The 21679-nt window shown below is 41.1% G+C and overlaps 2 protein-coding genes across 5 annotated transcripts in view; both read left to right on the forward strand.

Annotated features, from left to right (window-relative positions):
• Nucleotides 1–639: 639 nt before the first annotated feature.
• decr2 (2,4-dienoyl CoA reductase 2, peroxisomal) lies at nucleotides 640–6757 on the forward strand. Of its 3 annotated transcripts, none has more exons than XM_014158506.3 (10): nucleotides 640–865; nucleotides 1466–1586; nucleotides 1782–1850; nucleotides 2284–2335; nucleotides 2455–2590; nucleotides 3018–3142; nucleotides 3333–3426; nucleotides 5262–5366; nucleotides 5682–5925; nucleotides 6273–6757. In XM_014158506.3, the coding sequence occupies exons 2-9, from the start codon at nucleotides 1489–1491 to the stop codon at nucleotides 5900–5902; spliced, it is 900 nt and encodes a 299-aa protein (XP_014013981.1). In that variant the 5' UTR covers nucleotides 640–865; nucleotides 1466–1488; the 3' UTR covers nucleotides 5903–5925; nucleotides 6273–6757.
• A 1574-nt stretch (nucleotides 6758–8331) lies between these two features.
• Nucleotides 8332–21679, forward strand: part of LOC106579209 (rab11 family-interacting protein 3) — a 50180-nt gene continuing 36832 nt past the window's right edge. Inside the window, exon 1 of one of the 2 annotated variants that reach the window (XM_014158894.3) lies at nucleotides 8332–11723. In XM_014158894.3, the coding sequence (XP_014014369.2) occupies nucleotides 10050–11723 (1674 nt within the window). In that variant the 5' untranslated portion in view covers nucleotides 8332–10049. The remainder of the gene's footprint in view (nucleotides 11724–21679) is intronic. The other variant, XM_045702547.2, reaches the window with a different exon arrangement.

A 21679-nucleotide genomic window follows, 5' to 3' on the forward strand; every position in this document is an offset into this window, starting at 1 on the left:
GACCTCCACATCTGGCTTCTTCACCTGCGGGATTGTCTGAGACCAGTCACCGAAATTAAACTGAGGAGTATTTCTGTCTGTAATAAAGCCCTTTTGTGGAAAAAAACTAACACCCATGGCTGCGCCCCTGTCCAGTCTTGGTAAATGTGTTACGAACATAGTGGACTAAGTTTAGTAGACTTTAATTGTTGCTGAAGTTTTTTTTTTAAATGGTGATGTTTAGTAGTGCAAGGGCACTTCACAGACTATTGCACACCAGCACTTCAGACTGCCCTCCCAGGCCCACCCATGGCTGCATCCCTGCCCAGTCATGGGAAACCGATAAATTAGAACCTAATGAATTCATTTCAATTGGCTGATTTCCTTATATGAAATGTAACTCAGTAAAAATTATTAAATTATTGCATATTGCATATATATATATATATATATATATATATATATATATATAAAATTGTTTCAGTATAGTTTAAGCATCTCAACAGAAAAAAACAACACTAGATATTCTATCCCAGCATTTTTATGAATAAGCAAAGAACACATTTTCTATCCTCTGCATGGATGGGAAACTCCTGTACAGAATGACAGCATGAGTATGACGTTTGCGCTCTTGAACAGACCCCTCTTGAACTACATATCCCAAAATGCACTTGTCGTTTCACAAAAAATAGGTTCAAGGTACAGTATTTTCATGACCAGAGAGCAAATTTGCTGTTTGACAATTTAGTGAATTTGTAAACGTCTTCAGTCGCAATTTGTGAAGTTAATCTGCAACAGAGTGCATTTGGTCGTCGAGAGACATTTGTGCGTCGGTGTCATTACAGAGCAAACGCTTACAACAGAAAAAAACACAACAACACTTTCGGTGAGTGCAACTTTACCATAGATAGAACAATAAGCCAGATGTTTTACCGGATGTAGAAATCTGAAGCATCCGGTTGGAGTTTCCAATCAACACCAAATATGGTGATGAGAGGAAGCCCAGTGGCCGGCAGTGGGAGAAGACGGAGCGAGATGGATTTTGGACGACATTCTGCAAATTTTCTCATCGATGAAACGTTTGATCTCAATACAGTGTTCTGTTCCCAAAACTAAAATATGTTACGAACATACTACTTTTTGCCAAAGTTTCAAAACAAATTCCGTTGTTTTGTAGTGCAAGGGCGAATTGAGATTCAGACTAAGCGTTCTCTAACCGAAATATGCAAATACATGCTAGAACGCGCCAGTAGGATCTCGTTAGCTCGTGCTTGTTCTGCCTACTATGATTCATTTGCTCCCATTGGAAACGATTGGCTGTGGTCTATCTTTGGGTTATAAAAAAATCTTTGACCTTTGTCAACTTTAAATTCTTCCATGCATCTTCAGTCTGCAATGCAGTCTGCAATGCAGTCTATATCCCAGCGATTGCTACATTGCACAAAGTGTGCCTTAGAAGTGTAATAAATGAATATTTTTGTTACAGCCAGGCACCTTTGGAACATCAGTATGGCAGAGCCACAGAGGGTGGGAGAGTTGCCCGAGGATGTAGACACAGATGACTGCATGACTTCATACACTCACATTTACAGTCCAGATTTACTTAAGTAAGTGGAAATACAACCTTAACGTACCAACTGTACTTGAGCTGTGCATTGTCATTTGGAACAAAAGCAATGGCCAGTAGATTTTATAGGGACATGTTATCACCATAAGTGATGTAATAGGAAAAGATGACAGACATAGGGCGCTTTGTATAATACTGGTACTTAACATCATTTTTTAACAATATCTTTTCACAGAGACCAAGTGGCGTTCATAACTGGAGGGGGAACTGGAATTGGACTGCGCATAGCTGAAGTGCTCATGAGGTACTGTACCTGGAGTCTCTTGACGTACTACTCCATGCTCCCTGAGACTGTACTTTAACCCTCTGGTTGGGTTATCACTGCCTGTGTCTGCCTATCTTCTCTTACCTATAGAGCATATTACTCTTCACCTAAGACCTTGAATGATGCCTCTGTCACCTTTGGCTTCTCAGTACACCACATGATCTCAGCCTTAAACTTGCACCTTTCACTTGACATGTCCCTGCACCCCTCACCCCTCATCTATCACATTCCCATGGCCTTGTACCCTGCCTACACCTGGGACGGCTCACCTTATGCCACTGTGTTCTACCTATAGCTTCCTTGTGTCATCCGCAAACCACCATTAGAGACAACTAAAACCTTATGCCGCATGTCATCACACACGGAACATCATGCCCCTCACCCCTAACCTCTCACCTTTTGTCTCTTTCAGGCACGGCTGTGACACAGTGATTGCCAGCAGAAACTTGGAAAAGCTGACAGAGGTCGCTACCCTTATATTGTGTAGTAGACCAAACAAAAAAACGATGTTGATTTAATGTTGAATAAACGTTGAATAAATGTTGATTTATCATGCTGATGTATAGTCTGTGTTTTCTTCCAGGCTGCTAAGAAGCTGATGGCAGCGACGGGACGCCACTGTCTCCCTCTGACCGTTGACGTGCGACAGCCCCAGACCATCTCCGCTGCAGTGGACGAGACGCTGAAAGAGCTGGGCAGGATTGATATCCTCATTAATAGTATGTAGAACACACACATGTGCACAGACAGACATGCGCATGCACCCATACATTAACATTGTAGGTTGGGGTGAAATGAAATTGGCTCTGCTGTGAAATTGTGTGCGAAATTGATTTTAATGAAGCTATGATGGGGTGAAAGCAGTGTCATTTTGTTTTAATTATTGAATTTTCTCAAGCTATGTCAATCTCTCTTTATCAACTGTTATCATATAGGCCTATTTCAGATCACGAAGTCATCATCTGTTCTGCCTTTAATCATTTTTGTTACGTTTCTAACTTGATTTGCATTTCACAATATTTCAATCTCAGTCTTTCTTTACATTTGTACATTTTCATTTTAATATCCAATTTCGAATGGAAACGTGTTAATATTGGTTGTTTGAAATATGTAAGGAACTGTCTAGCGATCTATTTTATTTTATAGATGCTGCTGGAAACTTCTTGTGCCCTGCAACCTCCCTCTCCTTCAATGCCTTCAAGACAGTCCTGGAGATAGACACCATGGGTACATTTAACACCAGCAAGGTGGTCTATGAGAAGTGGTTCAAGGTACGGCACACTCTCAGTATGCACTGAGATTTTTCAATCAATTTCCTTCAATCTAACTACCTACCTTTTCGCATGACTTGCATGGATATTCCTGTTTGTTTTTCATTGTTGTGCTATTACCTCAGATAGTCATACTTCTGGTAAAATGTATGGATAGATAGACTTGATCATGTCTGATGTTTGTGTTCAGGACCATGGGGGTGCCATTGTAAACATCTCTGCCACCCTTGGCTACAGGGGTCAGGCTCTCCAGGTGCATGCTGGCTCTGCCAAGGCTGCCAACGGTAAGAAACGTTACAGTGTTATAACTACAGTTGAAGTTGGAAGTTTACATACACTTAGGTTGGAGTCATTAAAACTTGTTTTTCAACCACTCCACAAATGTCTTGTTAACAAACTATAGTTTTGGAAAGTTGGTTAGGGCATCTACTTTGTGCATGACACAAGTAATTTTTCCAACAATTGTTTACAGACAAATTATTTCACTTATAATTCACTGTATCACACTTCCAGTGGGTCAGAAGTTTAAATACACTAAATGGACTGTGCCTTTAAACAACTTCGAAAATTCCAGAAAATGATGTCATGGCTTTAGAAGCTCCTGATAGGCTAATTGACATCATTTGAGTCAATTGGAGGTGTACTTGTGGATGTATTTCAAGGCCTACCTTCAAACTCAGTGCCTCTTTGCTTGACATCATGGGAAAATAAAAAGAAATCAGCCAAGATCTCAGAAAGAAAATTGTAGACCTCCACAAGTCTGGTTCATCCTTGGGAGCAATTTCCAAATGCCTGAAGGTACCACGTTCATCTGTACAAACAATAGTACGCAAGTATAAACACCATGGGACCATACAGCCGTCATACCGCTCAGGAAGGAGACACGTTCTGTCTACTAGAGATGAGCGTACTTTGGTGTGAAAAGTGAAAATCAATCCCAGAACAACAGCAAAGGACCTTGTGAAGATGCTGGAGGAAACGGGCTCAGAAGTATCTATATCCACAGTAAAACGAGTCATATATCGACACAACCTGAAAGGCCGCTCAGCAAGGAAGAAGCCACTGCTCCAAAACCGCCATAAAAAAGTCACACTACGGTTTGCAACTGCACATGGGGACAAAGATTGTTCTTTTTGGAGAAATGTCCTCTGGTCTGATGAAACAAAAATAGAACTGTTTGGCCATTATGACCATGTTATGTTTGGAGGAAAAAGGGGGAGGCTTGCAAGCCTTAGAACACCATCCCAACCGTGAAGCATGGGGCTGGCAGCATCATGTTGTGGGGGTGCTTTGCTGCAGGAGGGACTGGTGCACTTCACAAAATAGATGGCATCACGAGGAAGGACAATTATGTGGGTATATTGAAGCAACATATCAAGACATCAGTCAGGAAGTTAAAGCTTGGTCGCAAATGGGTCTTCCAAATGAACAATGACCGCAAGCATACTTCCAAAGTTGTGGCAAAATGGCTTAAGGACAACAAAGTCAAGGTATTGGAGTGGCCATCACAAAGCCCTGACCTCAATCCCATAGAAAATGTGTGGGCAGAACTGAAAAAGCGTGTGCGAGCAAGGAGGCCTACAAATCTGACTGTTACACCAGCTCTGTCAGGAGGAATGGGCCAATATTCACCCAACTTGTTGTGGGAAGCTGGTGGAAGGCTACATGAAATGTTTGACCCAAGTTAAACAATTTAAAGGCAATACACTCAATTAGTATTTGGTAGCATGTAAACTTCTGACCCACTGGGAATGTGATGAAAGAAATAAAAGCTGAAACAAATCATTCTCTCTACTATTATTCTGACATTTCACATTCTTAAAATAAAGTGGTGATCCTAACTGACCTAAGACAGGGAATTTTTACTCTGATTAAATGTCAGGAATTGTGAAACTGAGTTTAAATGTATTTGGCTAAGGTGTATGTACACTTCCGACTTCAACTGTATATGATTGTTACTATATTGTTATGTTTTTATGTGGTTCCATGTATTTGGTAGAAGTAGCTGTAGTCTTTTGATTCGGCACTATTTCTCAGATATAACAGCAAGCCCACTAACAACTTCCCATCTCTTTATTCATCCCACTACCATTTTTCTTTTCACATCTCTCTCCCCCAGATGCCATGACCAAGCACCTGGCTGTTGAGTGGGGACCAAGTGGGGTAAGGGTTAACACCCTGGCACCAGGTCCTATTTCTGGGACAGAGGGCTTCCGTAGACTGGGTAAGGATCTCTGGCTGCCTGGCTCGGATTTGATAAACATGTTTGATTGATTAAGCCGTGTGCCAAACTCACATATGGCCACACATACTTTTTAGTGATAAATTTTGCCACTCTTCTCTACCTTTTAATGAAGTATGTTTTTGTATACACTTAAGTAGATCTGGGTAATTCTGTGTTATTTCTATGCTAGTGAGGTCAAAGGTATCAAGAGCAGAGCCTTAGGAGAGGTAAACTAAATTAAGTCCTCTTCAGTCTCATTTTTTCTTTGCCCCAAATACTTGTTCTCACCCCCCCCCCTCCCCCCCCTGTATTCAGGTGGCAACAGAGCAGACAGCATGGGCGCCTTCTCATCCATTCCGCTGCAGCGGGCAGGCAACAAGACTGAGATGGCCCACAGCGTGCTGTTCCTGGCCAGCCGCGCCTCCTCCTATGTGACGGGCCACATTATGGTGGCTGACGGCGGGAGCTGGCTCACCTCAGCCAATGACGTGTCCTTGCTGCTCGGTATTGCTTCCTCTCAATCTGCTAAACTCTGACACGGCCCCTCTCGCTGTCCCAGGTGTGTAGTACAGGAAAGGAGGTGCAGCTGTAGGTCTAGGGGAAGAGGACGTTGTGAAGTGTGTTGTGGATAAGTAGAGTGCATTTATCTTTAATCTAGAAGAAAAAAACATTCTGTACTTTGTGACATCGGCTGATGTAAAATTTGATTGATTGGAGTAAGTGGCATAGTTATAGGGGTAGTGTTTTGCCCTGAGTTGGGCAAAATTGATTGCTTAATTGTCTGGCTTGTGTTCCATTTTCTTCTGTGGCCTTTCGCCTAAAGACACTTTAGATAGAGAAGCATCGACTGTTATTATTTGATATGCAGATAGTCTTCAAATTAAATTGTGTTTATTTTGCTTTCAGGCTATTGGTCAGCTGAACTGAAGAGAGACAAGTAGATGGTGAAGATGAAGATGAAGTGGCAGATTTGGAATAATCTGCAAAATATAAATCAATGGATTTGCCATGTACGATCTTTGAGACTGGAAAGCTACCATAGTTTATAGTGGTTAAGTGGACAGTAGGAGGTAAACACAAAAATATTGACAGAATTTTTTTTACCTAAAAAGAACATCACAGCCACATGTTGAAAACGGGATAGATTGGCCAAATCATGTTTCAAGCGTTGGATAATGAGTTAATCCACACCATTTAAAAAAATTCTAACTACAATAACTACTTTGGATTAAGAATCAATATGTTGATGAACGTGATTAGTAAAATCGGCTTCTGTAGTTGTTGAATCATGTAGGCTAGTTGTTGAAATTACATTGTAAAGCACTTACAATTTCCATACACAATGTCCAGAACTTTTCCTAATAAACCTTGACATAATGACATTTTAAAAACTGCCTCCATTTCGAATATCACAACACTTTTCTAACCTCATCATACATGTACTGAACATGAGTATTCAAAATGACTCCTCCAAGCAAACACTGAGTTTTCACATTGCATGCCCTACTGTATGACCATATTGCTCTAGATAAATGGCGAACAAAACAGTAGCACCAATAGTATAGCCAGAAAGATAATACATTTATTATTAATATGCATTAACTAAAATCTGCCACAGGGGGGCGCCAATGTACAATGAAGTAGAAATTGGCACCTTTGCTTTGGATTCAATGTGTGTTGTGTTGCTAAGATGTTGAACTTGCCAATATACCCTTTACATTATTCGTTCACTATTATTATGCTAAACAAAGCCCAAGAAAACCAAGTACATTTAATCTATTGCCTACATGAGAAAGGCTGGGTACCACTCAATCACTGTTGGTGCTAGGTGAAGTCTTTTGGAGAATGTGCATCGCCATGAATGTAAAAATACACTACATTACCAAAATTATGTGGACACCTGCTCGTGGAACATCTCATTCCAAAATCATGGGAATTAATATGGAGTTGGTCACCCCAAATGTTGGAACATTGCTGTGGGGACTTGCTTCCATTCAGAGCTTTAGTGAGGTTGGGCGATTAGGCCTGGCTCGCAGTCAGTGTTCCAATTCATCCCAAAGGTGTTTGATGGTGTTGAGGTCATGGCTCTGCAGGCCAGTCAAGTTCTTCTACACCAATCTCAAAAAACAGTTCTGTATGGACCTCGCATTGTGCATGGGGGCATTGTCATTCTGAAACAGGAAAGGGCCTTCCCCAAACTGTTGCCACAAAGTTAGAAGCACAGAATTGTCCAGAATGTCATTGTGTGCTGTAGCATTAAGATTTCCCTTCACTGGAACTAAGGGGCCTAACCCGAACCATGGAAAACAGCCCCAGACCATTATCCCTCCTCCACCAAACTTTACAGTTGGCCCCATACATTGGGGCAGGTAGCATCCACCAAACCCAGATTCGTCAGTCAGACTGCCAGATGGTGAAGCGTGATACTCCAGAGAATCCATTTCTACTGATCCAGAGTCCAATGGCAGTGAGCTTTACACAACTCCAGCCGACGCTTGGCATTCGCATGGTGATCAAGGGCTTGTGTACGGCTGCTCGGCCATGGAAATCCATTTCATGAAGCTCCCGATTAACAGTTATTGTACTGACGATGCTTCTAGAGACAGTTTGGAACTCTTTAGTGAGTGTTGCAACCAAAGACAGACGATTTTTACACACTAGTGCTTCAGCACACAGCCGTTGTGTGACTGAGCTCTTAAGTAAGGCCATTCTACTGCCAATGTTTGGCTATGGAGATTGCATGGCTGAGTGCTCGATTTCATACACCTGTCAGCAACGGGTATGGCTGAAATATTTGAATCCGCTCATTTTAAGGGTTGTCCACATACTTTTGTATATATAGTGTATGAAATAAACAATGGTTAGACAATGCAATTAAAAGCCTACACAGGTATTTTGCATCGTATTTTGGACTGCGGTTCGTTCTGTGCGCGTGCGTGAAACGTCACCGCTGTATGCGGCTGAGGGATGGCAAGGGCCGGGCATTTGCTGCTGATGCTGATGACAGTGTGAACGGCCTCTGCGCTCCTTTATATCGTTATACCTCAGTGCTGTAATCACGGTTAAGAAATGTGGCAACGTATTTTGTATGTTTGACACATACAGAAGCATCTTCAGACGGAGAATCATGTCTTTGGAGAGCGTTAGGATGGTAAATACATTTCGGGAGGCCGGGAGAAGCTGAAGACATTTTAAGCAAGCAGACTGAATTTGTTCCTGACACAGGTGGATGATTGTTGGATTCGAAACGTCTGGAGAAAAAGACAAAACGCGGATGTAAATGAGAATTATCGTCAGAACGAATAAACTGACTTAAATGGGAAAAGGAAATTAGCTGAAGGTCTTCATATTCAGTCTAATTTTGCTTCAGAATCAGAGACTGACGAATTGGCTCGTTAGCTAGCTAGTTAACAAGCTAACTAGCCCGAGCTTCCTTCAGGATATTATAGGGATGCTTGGACGCCTTAGTGTTAAATCAATGTTAATATTGCCAAACACGTTATTGTCAGTCAGCAAGCATTGCCATGCTTTACATGGAGTTCAGCGTTGCTAGCTAACTAAGTTAGCAAGCTAGCTATTTATTTACTCGAAGGTTGGCGTATTATAATCCACTGTCAAGTTAAACACATCTCGCATTGGCTAAAAGCTAGCTAGCTAGCTGGTTAACCAGTTGACGTTAGCTACAGTCACACTTTGAAACCAAATTGTCGATAACCCAGTGGCACATATTAGTACATGTTAAAAGTAGTTAAACGTTGGTGATATTTAGATATTATTGCATCCAATGTATAGCATGAATCCCATGTTCAGCTTATTTTCAGACTGAAGTGTTTGGCAGTCAGCTGTATTAGCAAGACGATGCTTGACAACAACCGGGGCAACTGACAGCTAAAATTAGTCCGTCCCAATGATGCTTGAGATGGGGACAGTGAATTTGTTTTAGATAGCACGCCGTGTTTATCATTTGCTTCCTTTTTCCTTGGTCAGGTTTGACCATTTTCTATCAAGCTAAACTGATCAATTCCCTTACTATCACAGGAACTCATCTTTTTGTGTGTGATGTCACTTCATATTTTCTTGTAATATCATAGTCCTTGTATGACATTGGCATGGAATTAGAATACTAACTATTTGAATAGAGTAATTTAATAGGATCGATATGGACATTAGCCTGTTGCCCCAGTAATAGTTTGGTTCTTAGAACATTTCTATTTAGTCTGTGCTATTTTGTGAAGCCACATGTCACCAATGAATGTTGCATTCTAAAGTATACATCAAAGTTCATAATTCTATGGAATGAATTATACGTTTTTCTGAAAATGCACATTGGATTAGTTGTTGAAAACATTTTAAAAAATGCATGGTTAGTCACTGTAAATGCACGAGTAGTGGGTCATTTAAGGCAACATCAACAATTATGGCAAGTAGACAAGTCAATGAATATAGGGAGTGCGCTGGTTATAAGCGCTAAGGTGTTTACACAGTGCTGAGATGTCATAAATTCGGAGCTAGACAGGCAGGTTTTTATTTACCATCATGCAAAATTTGCCAATTGATCTAATCAAGGATGTCAACTACCATGTGTAGAATAGCAATATTGAAATTGAGAAAGAATTGGATTTTGACTTTCAAGTAAGAGGAATTATAAGCTTTCTCAAATTTGCTCCGGAATTATCTACTTAAATGGAACAGACTCTGATGTCTAGCCCTCTGGGGCGTTCTGAGTGGGATCCAGAAGGCACAAGCTCCCATGGATTCATCCTCTTGGATTCAGACAAAGGAGCCATAATGCCTCAGAGAAAAGGTGGTCAGACAGCTTTGGATTTTCAGAAAGTTGACCAGGATGTATCTCTATGCCTGGAAGAGCTTTTCCAGGAGAACGCCTTAAATTTAGACAGTCTTTTCAGGACCTCCAGTTACTCTGGTGGAGACAAGATTTTGCCATGGGAGGGAGATCAATCTAATCATTCCCAAGATGTTCCCCTGGACAAACCTTCAGAGTTATCGCCTCTCAAAGACAAAATTGAGGAACATAACAATGTAAGCGACAGTCCTCTACCTTGGCTGTTATTCTCCAAAACCACTGATTTGCTCAGGGACAACTCAGTGTGCGAGGAACTAAATTCCCTGCAAGATCCACCTGTGAGTTACACAGACTCTGTTAACAGCCACAAGGAGCTGATAACCCTCAGTGAACCTCCTTCCCCTGTGAAGGTTTCAGATAGGACTCCAGATACCAACACAGAGGCTTCCTCTTTGCTGGTAGATCACCTCTCATCTGAACACTTCCCCTTCTCCCCCAGCCCTGCCCCTTCAGGTGAGGTGAACCCACAGGGTGTCAGTAAGGAGCTTTTACTCCTATCACTGGATGAGGACAGTGGCTTCCCTCCTCCCTTACAGGGCGGGGAGACTGTGTCACCTGAAACCGGGGACAAAGGTTTATTCCAGGAACCTGTGACTGATCTACCCACAGTCAGTAACAGTACCCCTGAAGGTTTACCTGAGAGCAGCTTCTCACACGACGCCATCCCTACTGACTGCGCTAGCGAATCGCCAGGGGTTCAGGTGGGATCTGTGCCTTTGCTGGATCTGGAGGTTCCTGACTGTGACAGCAGCCTCAGCCTCTGCCCTACTCCTCTTGAGTCACCTACCTACACGGGTGCATCGCCTGCAGAGGATTCAGAACAGGAACACACGTTGGCTACTTCAATCCTGACTCTATCAGAGCACAGAGGTGAGGGGGACTCGTCCCTCCTTCTGAACTCTTCACCATCGATTGAACCCCCGTCGCCAAAGTTCCTCTCCAACGGAGATGCTTCGGTCCTTGGTCACCTGCCCAGTGGCTGCAGCTCCAAGGAGAATGGCCCCCAAGATTTGATGGAAGACAAAATTATCTTTGATTTTACCAAACATGAGGGAGAGGAGGAAATGGCTCTGGATCAGTGCTTAACCTCAGACGCGCTGCCCGATGAGGAAACGTGGGACTTGAAACCACCTGGGGCTATACAGGGTGACAGTGTTCCTGCCTTACAAACTGAACAGCGTGATGGGGAAAGGTTGGCAGACTTGGACCTGTTTGCCGGAACCATGGGTTGTCACAAACGTGATAGTTTTGATTGCCCAGTTCTGGAGTTGAATGGTTTGTCTTCTGACTCTGGATGGACTAGTGAACAAACAGTAGAGACGCTGTCACTCTCTAAGATGGTGGGGTCTGACTCCATGGTCCCTGTAGTGAATCAGAGAGAGGAAGACCCGTCACCTCTGAAGGCAGTGTTTGACGCTCTGGACCAGGATGGGGATGGATTTGTACGCATTGAGGAGTTTATGGAGTTTGCTGCTGCCTATGGGGCTGACCAGGTGAGACGCACCTCTTTTTAGATTTTTGTCTGTGCATTGTTTTTGCTATTCAGTTCCCAGTCAGTGCATGAGGCAGTTTTAAGGTCATGGTGGATTGGTCATCTGAAAGGGTTCTGCATGCGTGTTAACTAGAGGTCGACCGATTAATCGGAATGGCCGATTTATTAGGGCCAATTTCAAGTTTTCATAACAATCGGAAATCGGTATTTTTGGATGCCGATTTGGCCGATTTTAACTTCTTGGGGCTATGTGGGACGCTAGCGTGCCACCCGTGGTGCACCCTATCAACAGCAGGTGCATTTCAAGAGCAGCAAATTTGAAACCAAATAAATGTCAAAATTCAAATTTTTCAAACATACAACTATCTTACACCCTTTGAAAGATAAACATCTCCTTAATCTAACCACGTTGTCCGATTTCAAAAAGGTTTTATGGCGAAAGCATAAAGTTAGATTATGTTAGGAGAGTACATTGACAATAGCTGTGTGTAATGTTTTGTCAATTCAAAGACAGGGTCACCAAAACCATAAAACCAGCTAAAATGATGCACTAACCTTTTACAATCTCCATCAGATGACACTCCTAGGACATTATGTTAGACAATGCATGCATTTTTAGTTCTATCAAGTTCATATTTATATCCAAAAACAGCGTTTTACTATGGCATTGATGTTGAGGAAATCGTTTCCCTCCAATAACCGGCAGTCAAGTCAGCACCACAAATTAAATAATTAAAATTAGAAAACATTGGTAAAATATTATATTGTCATTTAAAGAATTATAGATTTACATCTCTTGACCGCAATCAACTTGCCAGATTTAAAAATAACCTTACTGGGAAATCACACTTTGCAATAATCTGAGCACTGCGCCCAGAAAAATATGCTTTGCTATACAGACAAACGGCCATGTTGGAGAGATCTAAAATCGAAAATACTATGTAAATAATCCATTACCTTTGATTCTCTTCATCAGATGTCACTTCCAGGAATCCCAGGTCCATAACGAATGTAGTTTTGTTCAAAAAAGCTCATCATTTATATCCAAAAAGCTCCGTGTTGTTAGCACATGATCTAAGCCAGCCGGACTTCTCGTCATGAACGAGGGGAAAAAATATATTTACGTTCGTTCAAACATGTCAAACGTTGTATAGCATAAATCATTAGTGCCTTTTTTAACCAGAACATGAATAATATTCAAGGTGGATGAATGCATTCTCTTTTATAACGTATTGGAACGAGGGTACCCAACATGAACTCGCGCGCCAGAGTCTAATCGGCCATCACCGTTCCATGGCTCTTGTTCGGTCAGATCTCACAGTAAAAGACTCAAAACACTTTGTAAAGGCTGGTGACATCTAGTGGAAGCAATCGGAAGTGCCAAAACATTAATCAACCCCTGTGTGTTTCAATGGCATAGGCTTAAAGGTAATTCAACACATCAGGTATCCACTTCCTGTCAGAAAATGTCTCAGGGTTTTGCCTGCCAAATGAGTTCTGTTATACTCACAGACACCATTCAAACAGTTTTAGAAACTTTAGGGTGTTTTCTATCCATATATAATAAGTATATGCATATTCAAGTTACTGGGTAGGATTAGTAACCAGATTAAATCGGGTACGTTTTTTTATCCAGCCGTGAATATACTGCCCCCTAGCCCCAACAGGTTAAATAAATAAATAAAAAAATATATTTTTTTAAGACCTTTATTTACCTAGGCAAGTCAGTTAATTAAGAACACATTCTTATTTTCAATGACGGCCTAGGAACGGTGAGTTAACCCCTGTGCGGCCTCGACATCCAGCGAAAAATCATATCGCCATTAGCATAATAACATTTTATAATTTTTTTTTTTCAATTTTTAGCGTTTTATAGATACACCTCTCCTGAATCGAACCACGTTGTCCGATTTCAAAAAGGCTTTACAGCAAAAGCAAAACATTCGATTATGTTAGAGGAGTATATCGTAAAAGTAGCCACATAGCCATTTTCCGACCAACCACATGCATCACAAATAACCAAAAAACAGCTAAATGCAGCACTAACCTTTGACAATCTTCATCAGATGACACACCTAGGACATCATGTTACACAATACATGCATTCTTTTGTTCGATAAAGTTCATATTTATTTATAAAAACAGCATTTTACATCGGTGCGTAACGTTGACTAACTATTTTCCCTCAAATGCATCCGATGAAACAGAGCTACAATTTACTAAATTACTATTCGATAACATTTTTAAAATGTAATATTGTCATTCTAAGATTTATAGATGAATATCTCTTGAAAGCACCTGTAATGCCAGATTTAAAATGAACTTTACTGGGTAATCATACTTTGCGATGAAAGGGGATGCGATACTCAGAAAAATAGGCTAACGTTACAGGTCAGCGCCATCTTGGAACAATCGCATATCACATCTAGTCTTGTATATTATTGTCAATAATCCCTTACCTTTGGTTGTCTTCATCAGAAAGCACTTCCAGGAATCCCAGGTCCACAACAAATGTATTTTCGTTCGAAAAAATTACTCCTTTATGTTCCAAGAGCTTGTTCTTGTTAGCGCGTCTGAAGGCTGATCCAAATGCTCCATTGGCCGCGGGACAGCCATTTCGAGAAAATGCATTTTTTTTCCATTTAGGTTCGTTCAAACATGTCAAACGTTGTATAACATAAATCTTCAGGGCGTTTTTCAACAAGAGAGCCAATAAGATTCGAGGGGGACGATTGCATTGTGTTTCAAAACGTTTCGAAAGGGGAGGGTAACCAGGGGCGCCGGCGTCATAATGGTGATGGCCCTCTCCGTGTGACCACGTTCCACAGCGTCTCATTCATTCAGTTTTAACAGTAGGAGACTCAAACCACTTTGTAAAGACTGGGGACATCTAGTGGAAGCAATAGGAAGTGCTCAATGAACCATAGCTCATGGTGTGATTAATAGGCAACGTGATGAAGTTGAGTTCGCAATTCAGAATTCCACTTCCTGTTTCGATCTGTCTCGGGGTTTTGACTGCCATATGAGTTCTGTTATACTCACAGACACCATTCAAACAGTTTTAGAAACTTTAGGGTATTTTCTACCCACAAGTATTAATTATATGCATATCCTAGCTTCTGAGTTTGAGTAGTAGGCTGTTTAAAATGGGCACACATTTTTTTCAAAATGCGCTGTGGCGCCCCCTATCCTAGGCGACCGTCAAGAGGTTAACTGCCTTGTTCAGGGGCAGAATGACAGATTTTTACCTTGTCAGCTCGGGGATTCAATCTTACAACCTTACGGTTAACTAGTCCAACGCTCTAACCACCTGCTTTACATTGCACTCCACGAGGAGCCTGCCTGTTACACGAATGCAGTAAGAAGCCAAGGTAAGTTGCTAGCTAGCATTAAACTTATCTTATAAAAAAAAACAATCAATCAATCATAATCACTAGTTAACCTGTTATGGCTAGGGGGCAGTATTTTCACGGCTGGATAAAAAACGTACCCGATCTGGTTACCACTCCTACCCAGTAACTAGAATATGCATATACTTATTACATATGGATAGAAAACACCCTAAAGTTTCTAAAACTGTTTGAATGGTGTCTGTGAGTATAACAGAACTCATATGGCAGGCCAAAATCTGAGAAGGTTTCATTCAGGAAGTGGCCTGTCTGACAAGGTGTCGTTCTTCTTGTCTCTGTTTATTGAAGAGTGAGGATCTTAGCTGTCCCGTGACACTTCCTACGGCTGCCATAGGGTCTCAGAAGGCGGTAAAAAGCTGAATCGTGGCTTTGCAGGCTCTGGCTGAAAAAAAGTAGCGCGTTTGGGTAGTGGCTGGTTACAGTACTGTGAGACTCAGGCTCGTGCCCGCGTCGACCGAAAGCTTTGTTTACTTTCCTCTGTTTAGCTAAATGGACATTCCCGGTCGGAATATTATCGCTTTTTTACGAGAAAAATGGCATAAAAATGGATTTTAAACAGCGGTTGACATGCTTCGAAGTACGGTAATGGAATATTTAGAATTTTTTTGTCACGAATTGCGCCATGCGCACGACCCTGATTTACCATTTCAGATAGTGTCTGGGACGCACGAACAAAACGCCGCTATTCGGATATAACGATGGATTATTTTGGACCAAATCAACATTTGTTATTGAAGTAGCAGTCCTGGGAGTGCATTCTGACGAAGACAACAAAAGGTAATCAAACTTTTATAATAGTAAATCTGATTTTGGTGAAGGCTAAACCTGCCGGGTGTCTAAATAGCTAGCCCTGTGATGCCTGGGCTATGTACTTAGAATATTGCAAAATGTGCTTTCACCAAAAAGCTATTTTAAAATCGGACATATCGAGTGCATAGAGGAGTTCTGTGTCTATAATTCTTAAAATAATTGTTATGCTTTTTTGTGAACGTTTATCGTGAGTAATTTAGTAAATTCTTAGCAAATTCCTCCGGAAGTTTGCGGGGGGTATGCTAGTTCTGAACGTCACATGCTAATGTAAAAAGCTGTTTTTTGATATAAATATGAACTTGATTGAACAAAACATGCATGTATTGTATAACATAATGTCCTAGGTGTGTCATCTGATGAAGATCATCAAAGGTTAGTGCTGCATTTAGCTGTCTTCTGGGTTTTTGTGACATTATATGCTAGCTTGAAAAATGGGTGTCTGATTATTTCTGGCTTGGTACTCTGCTGACATAATCTAATGTTTTGCTTTCGCTGTAAAGCCTTTTTGAAATCGGACAGTGTGGTTAGATAAAGGAGAGTCTTGTCTTTAAAATGCTGTGAAATAGTCATATGTTTGAAAAATGTACGTTTTTGTATTTTTGAGGAATTTGTAATTCGCGCCACGCCTATCATTGGATATTGGAGCAGGTGTTCCGCTAGCGGAACGTCTAGATGTAAGAGGTTAACTACACATGGTTGATGATATTACTAGTTTATTTAGTCTGTCCTGCGTTGTATATAATCGCTTAGGTACACGTTGCTCCAACCATAAACATCAATGCCTTTCTTAAACTCAATACACAAGTATATATTTTTAAACCTGCATATTTAGTTAATATTGCCTGCTAACATGAATTTCTTTTAACTAGGGAAAATGTGTCACTTCTCTTGAAAACAGAGTCAGGGTATATGTGAACTGTGAAGACTATAAATAATGAAACATGTTCTATTTGGTTTAAATAATGCAAAAACAAAGTGTTGGAGAAGACAGTAAAAGTGCAATATGTGCCATGTAAAAAAGCAAACATTTAAGTTCCTTGCTCAGAACATGAGAACATATGAAAGCTGGTGGTTCCTTTTAACATGAGTCTTCAATATTCCCAGGTAAGAAGTTTTAGGTTGTAGTTATTATAGGAATTATAGGACTATTTCTCTCTATACGATTTGTATTTCATATACCTTTGACTATTGGATGTTCTTATAGGCACTTTAGTATTGCCAGTGTAACAGTATAGCTTCCGTCCCTCTCCTCGCTCCTACCTGGGCTCGAACCAGGAACACATCGACAACAGCCACCCTCGAAGCAGTGTTACCCATGCAGAGCAAGGGGAACAACTACTCCAAGTCTCAGAGCGAGTGACGTTTGAAACGCTATTAGCACGCACCCCGCTAACTAGCTAGCCATTTCACATTGGTTACACCAGCCTAATCTCGGGAGTTGATAGGCTTGAAGTCATAAACAGCACAATGCTTGAAGCATTGCGAAGAGCTGCTGGCAAACGCACGAAAGTGCTGTTTGAATGAACGCTTACGAGCCTGCTGGTGCCTACCCTCGCTCAGTCAGACTGCTCTATCAAATCATAAAGTTAATTCTAACATAATAACACACAGAAATACGAGCCTTTGGTCATTAAAATGGTCGAATCCGGAAACTATCATTTCGAAAACAAAACGTTTATTCTATCAGTGAAATACGGAACCGTTCCGTATTTTATCTAACGGATGGCATCCCTAAGTGTAAATATTGCTCTTACATTGTACAACCTTCAATGTTATGTCATAATTACGTACAATTCTGGCAAATTAATTACGGCTTTGTTTGGAATAAATGGACTTCACACAGTTCGCAATGAGCCAGGCGGCCCACACTGCTGCATATACCCTGACTGCTTGCACGGAACGCAAGAGAAGTGACAGAATTTCCCTAGTTATAAGAAATTCATCTTAGCAGGCAATATTAACTAAATATGCAGGTTTAAAAATATATACTTGTGTATTGATTTTAAAGAAAGGCATTGATGTTTATGGTTAGGTACATTGGTGCAACGACAGTGTTTTTTTTCGCAAATGCGCTTGTTAAATCATCTCCCGTTTGTCGAAGTAGGCTGTGATTCATTGAGAAATGAACAGGCACCGCATCGATTATATGCAACGCAGGACACGCTAGATAAACTAGTAATATCATCAACCATGTGTAGTTTTAACTAGTGATTATGTTAAGATTGATTGTTTTTTTATAAGATAAGTTTAATGCTAGCTAGCAACTTACCTTGGCTTCTTGCTGCCCTCGCGTAACAGTTAGTAAGCCTGCCACGCAGGCTCCTCGTGGAGTGCAATGTAAGGCAGGTGGTTAGAGCATTGGACTAGCAACCGGAAGGTTGCAAAAACGAATCCCCGAGCTGACAAGGTAAAAATCTGTCGTTCTGCCCCTGAACAAGGCAGTTAACCCACTATGTGTTCTTAACTGACTTGCCTAGTTAACTTCTCTAGGGCCAGTGGGACGATTTCGGCCCACCTACGTAACAGCCAGTGGAATCCCGTGGCGCGTTATTCAAATACCTTAGAAATGCTATTACTTCAATTTCTCAAACATATGACTATGTTACACCATTTTGAAGACAAGACTCTCGTTAATCTAACCACACTGTCCAATTTCAAAAAGGCTTTACAACGAAAGCAAAACATTAGATTATGTCAGCAGAGTACCCAGCCAGAAATAATCAGACACCCATTTTTCAAGCTAGCATATAATGTCACATATACCCAAACCACAGCTAAATGCAGCACTAACCTTTGATGATCTTCATCAGATGACAATCTTAGGACATTATGTTATACAATACATGCATGTTTTGTTCAATCAAGTTCATATTTATATCAAAAACCAGCTTTTTACATTAGCATGTGACATTCAGAACTAGCATACGCCCCGCAAACTTCCGGTGAATTTACTAAATTACTCACGATAAACGTTCACAAAAAACATAACAATTATTTTAAGAATTATAGATATAGAACTCCTCTATGCACTCGCTATGTCCGATTTTTAAAATAGCTTTTCGGTGAAAGCACATTTTGCAATATTCTAAGTAGATAGCCCGGCATCACAGGGCTAGCTATTTAGACACCCACCAAGTTTAGCCCTCACCAAAGTCAGATTTACTATAAGAAAAATGTTATTACCTTTGCTGTTCTTCGTCAGAATGCACTCCCAGGACTTCTACTTCAATAACAAATGTTGGTTTGGTTCAAAATAATCCATAGTTATATCCAAATAGCGGCGTTTTGTTCGTGCGTTCAAGACACTATCCGAAGGGTAAAGAAGGGTGACGCACCCGACGCATTTCGTGACAAAAAAATTCTAAATATTCCATTACCGTACTTCGAAGCATGTCAACCGCTGTTTAAAATCAATTTTTATGCAATTTTTCTCGTAAAAAAGCAATAATATTCTGACCGGGAATCTGTGTTTTAGTACAAAGAGAGATAAAATTAAAACATGGGGTCGCCTCGTGCACGCGCCTCAGTCTCATTGTCCTCTGATAGACCACTTACCAAAGGCGCTAATGTTTTTCAGCCAGGGGCTGGAATTACATCATTCAGCTTTTTCCCGGGTTCTGAGAGCCTATGGGAGCCGTAGGAAGTGTCACGTTACAGCAAAGATCCTCAGTTTTCAATAAAGAGAGTCAAGAAGAACAAGAACTTGTCAGACAGGCCACTCTTCTCAGGTTTTTGCCTGCCATATGAGTTCTGTTATACTCACAGACACCATTCAAACAGTTTTAGAAACTTTAGGGTGTTTTCTATCCAAAGCCAATAATTATATGCATATTCTAGTTTCTGGGCAGTAGTAATAACCAGATTAAATCGGGCACGTTTTTTTATCCGGCCGTGTAAATACTGCCCCCTAGCCCTAACAGGTTAAATTAAAAAAAAATATGTAAAAAAAAATCGGCAAATCGGTGTCCAAAAATGCCGATTGTTATGAAAACTTGAAATCGGCCCTAATTAATCGGCCATTCCGATTAATCGGTTGACCTCTAAACTAGACTACAATAGGTCACAAAGGGTTTGTGAACACACTATTGAAACATGATCAGACAAGGCTTGAGAGTAATTTCATGCTCTATAGCTTAGGTTTGAAATGAATTATCTGAGGATGATCTCGGGTCACTTATTCCCGTTAAACCCAGAGAATGCTTGTTGGCCAATGGATTTGAGAATAGATTTGGCCAACACTGCCACTCATTCTTAACCTTGTTTGGATTAATATTTTGCCTAATCTCTCATTGGTCAGTGTTCAATAGCTGGGATTTGGCATGAAAATCGTGATAAATCTGAAGGAAATTATACAGGCTGAAATTAATTCTGACAGGACAGGCCTGGTACCTCCAGCCCTCTTATTCTGCAAAACAAGCCACGAAGATGATCAAATCTGCCCATAGGCAACATACCTCACTCCATTGTACTGCATAATCTCATGTGTAATGGCTGCGCCTTCCTGCCCCAGCTATGACCTTCACCCATTCTCCATCCCAGGCATCTTGCTTTACACCCGAAGTATCACTTAAATTCTGCGGTTTTACTTCGCTAGGAAGTGAGGCCAATTAAAGAAAAACATTAAAATGCCTTCCACAGCTGTTGGGCGGTGAAAGGTGTAAAATAAATAATTTGATTGGCCTCCATCCCTTTTTGTGAAAATAATTGTATGTGGGTATAGGCTAGAGTTTCCCCCTTTAGTTTTTTTTCATAGTCCTTTGGTTTTACTCAGAATCCACCCTGCTTTATTTCTCTGCAAGACCATGGAGTTCATTTTATTATTTGTCTACGAGGACATGGCTGGGCCAAGGTGTTGGATGTGGTTATATGTACACAAACTCGGTACATAAACAATAAAGTTAAAAAAGGTGTCAGGTTCATTCCTCTGTCCAACATTCTTGCCTTTTGTGCCAGTCACAAAAGTATGTTTATAACAAGTAGTCCTTACTTCCTGTAAGCACCCAACCTTTCAGTTGCAAATAATAGGCGAAAGGTTGGATGCAAATACCATTGTAACTGGTGACACACACATTCACGATTTAATTATCTTTTCAATGATTACCATTCCGTATAGGCCTTCTTCAGCACATTTAGCCTATCTTGCCAATTGTAGGCTAGAACAGAATTTCAGGACTGACCCTGAATGTGGTTGCTGAAAGGAAGATCTTGGAATGTGGGGGGGTTTAGGCAATTAAAGAACTTCCATTGTAGCTTTATCCACAATTCTTTCAGAGGAGACATTCTATTTTGTTAACCTCATTTCCCTGATTTTAGATTTTACCATGGCATTTTAAGCACAGATGCACTCAACATTATACAAGTTAGTTAGTGCGTAGTGGTTGGCAAACAAAAGTCACTCGAGTCAAACCACCATTTAGGCCTAGTCAAAACATTGACAGTGATTTCTTTGCAACGGGAACAGGATAGATTAGCAGGCTCTATTGCTGGCTGACTAATCGTCTCTTTAAATCCCCTTCCCCCAGTTCATAACACCATTGTCAGCCCTGTTTTTTCCTGTACACCCCGTAGGTATCTCTGGCTCCCCAGACTGAGTGGTTAGGGAGGATTAAGTAGAACGTTGTATTTCCCCAGAGTCAGGGGGGCTGAAATGTGTAGGATACCGAAATGTGTAGGGTACCGTCACCTCCCTACGACCCCGTTTTCTGAGAGGGAGGGGGGACTGCTTCACTCTGGACCA

This window comes from Salmo salar, chromosome 19 (assembly GCF_965601325.2).
Source record: "Salmo salar chromosome 19, fSalSal1, whole genome shotgun sequence".
In the NCBI taxonomy this organism is placed as follows: domain Eukaryota; kingdom Metazoa; phylum Chordata; class Actinopteri; order Salmoniformes; family Salmonidae; genus Salmo; species Salmo salar.

Excerpts from the sequence above, each read along its gene's own strand:
- decr2 (XM_014158505.3), top strand. The coding sequence starts at position 1,489 with ATGGCAGAGCCACAGAGGGTGGGAGAGTTGCCCGAGGATGTAGACACA. Across the intron at positions 1,851-2,283 it reads ATAGCTGAAGTGCTCATGAG|GCACGGCTGTGACACAGTGA; the intron begins GTACTGTACCTG and ends TGTCTCTTTCAG. Across the intron at positions 2,591-3,017 it reads GATTGATATCCTCATTAATA|ATGCTGCTGGAAACTTCTTG; the intron begins GTATGTAGAACA and ends TTTATTTTATAG.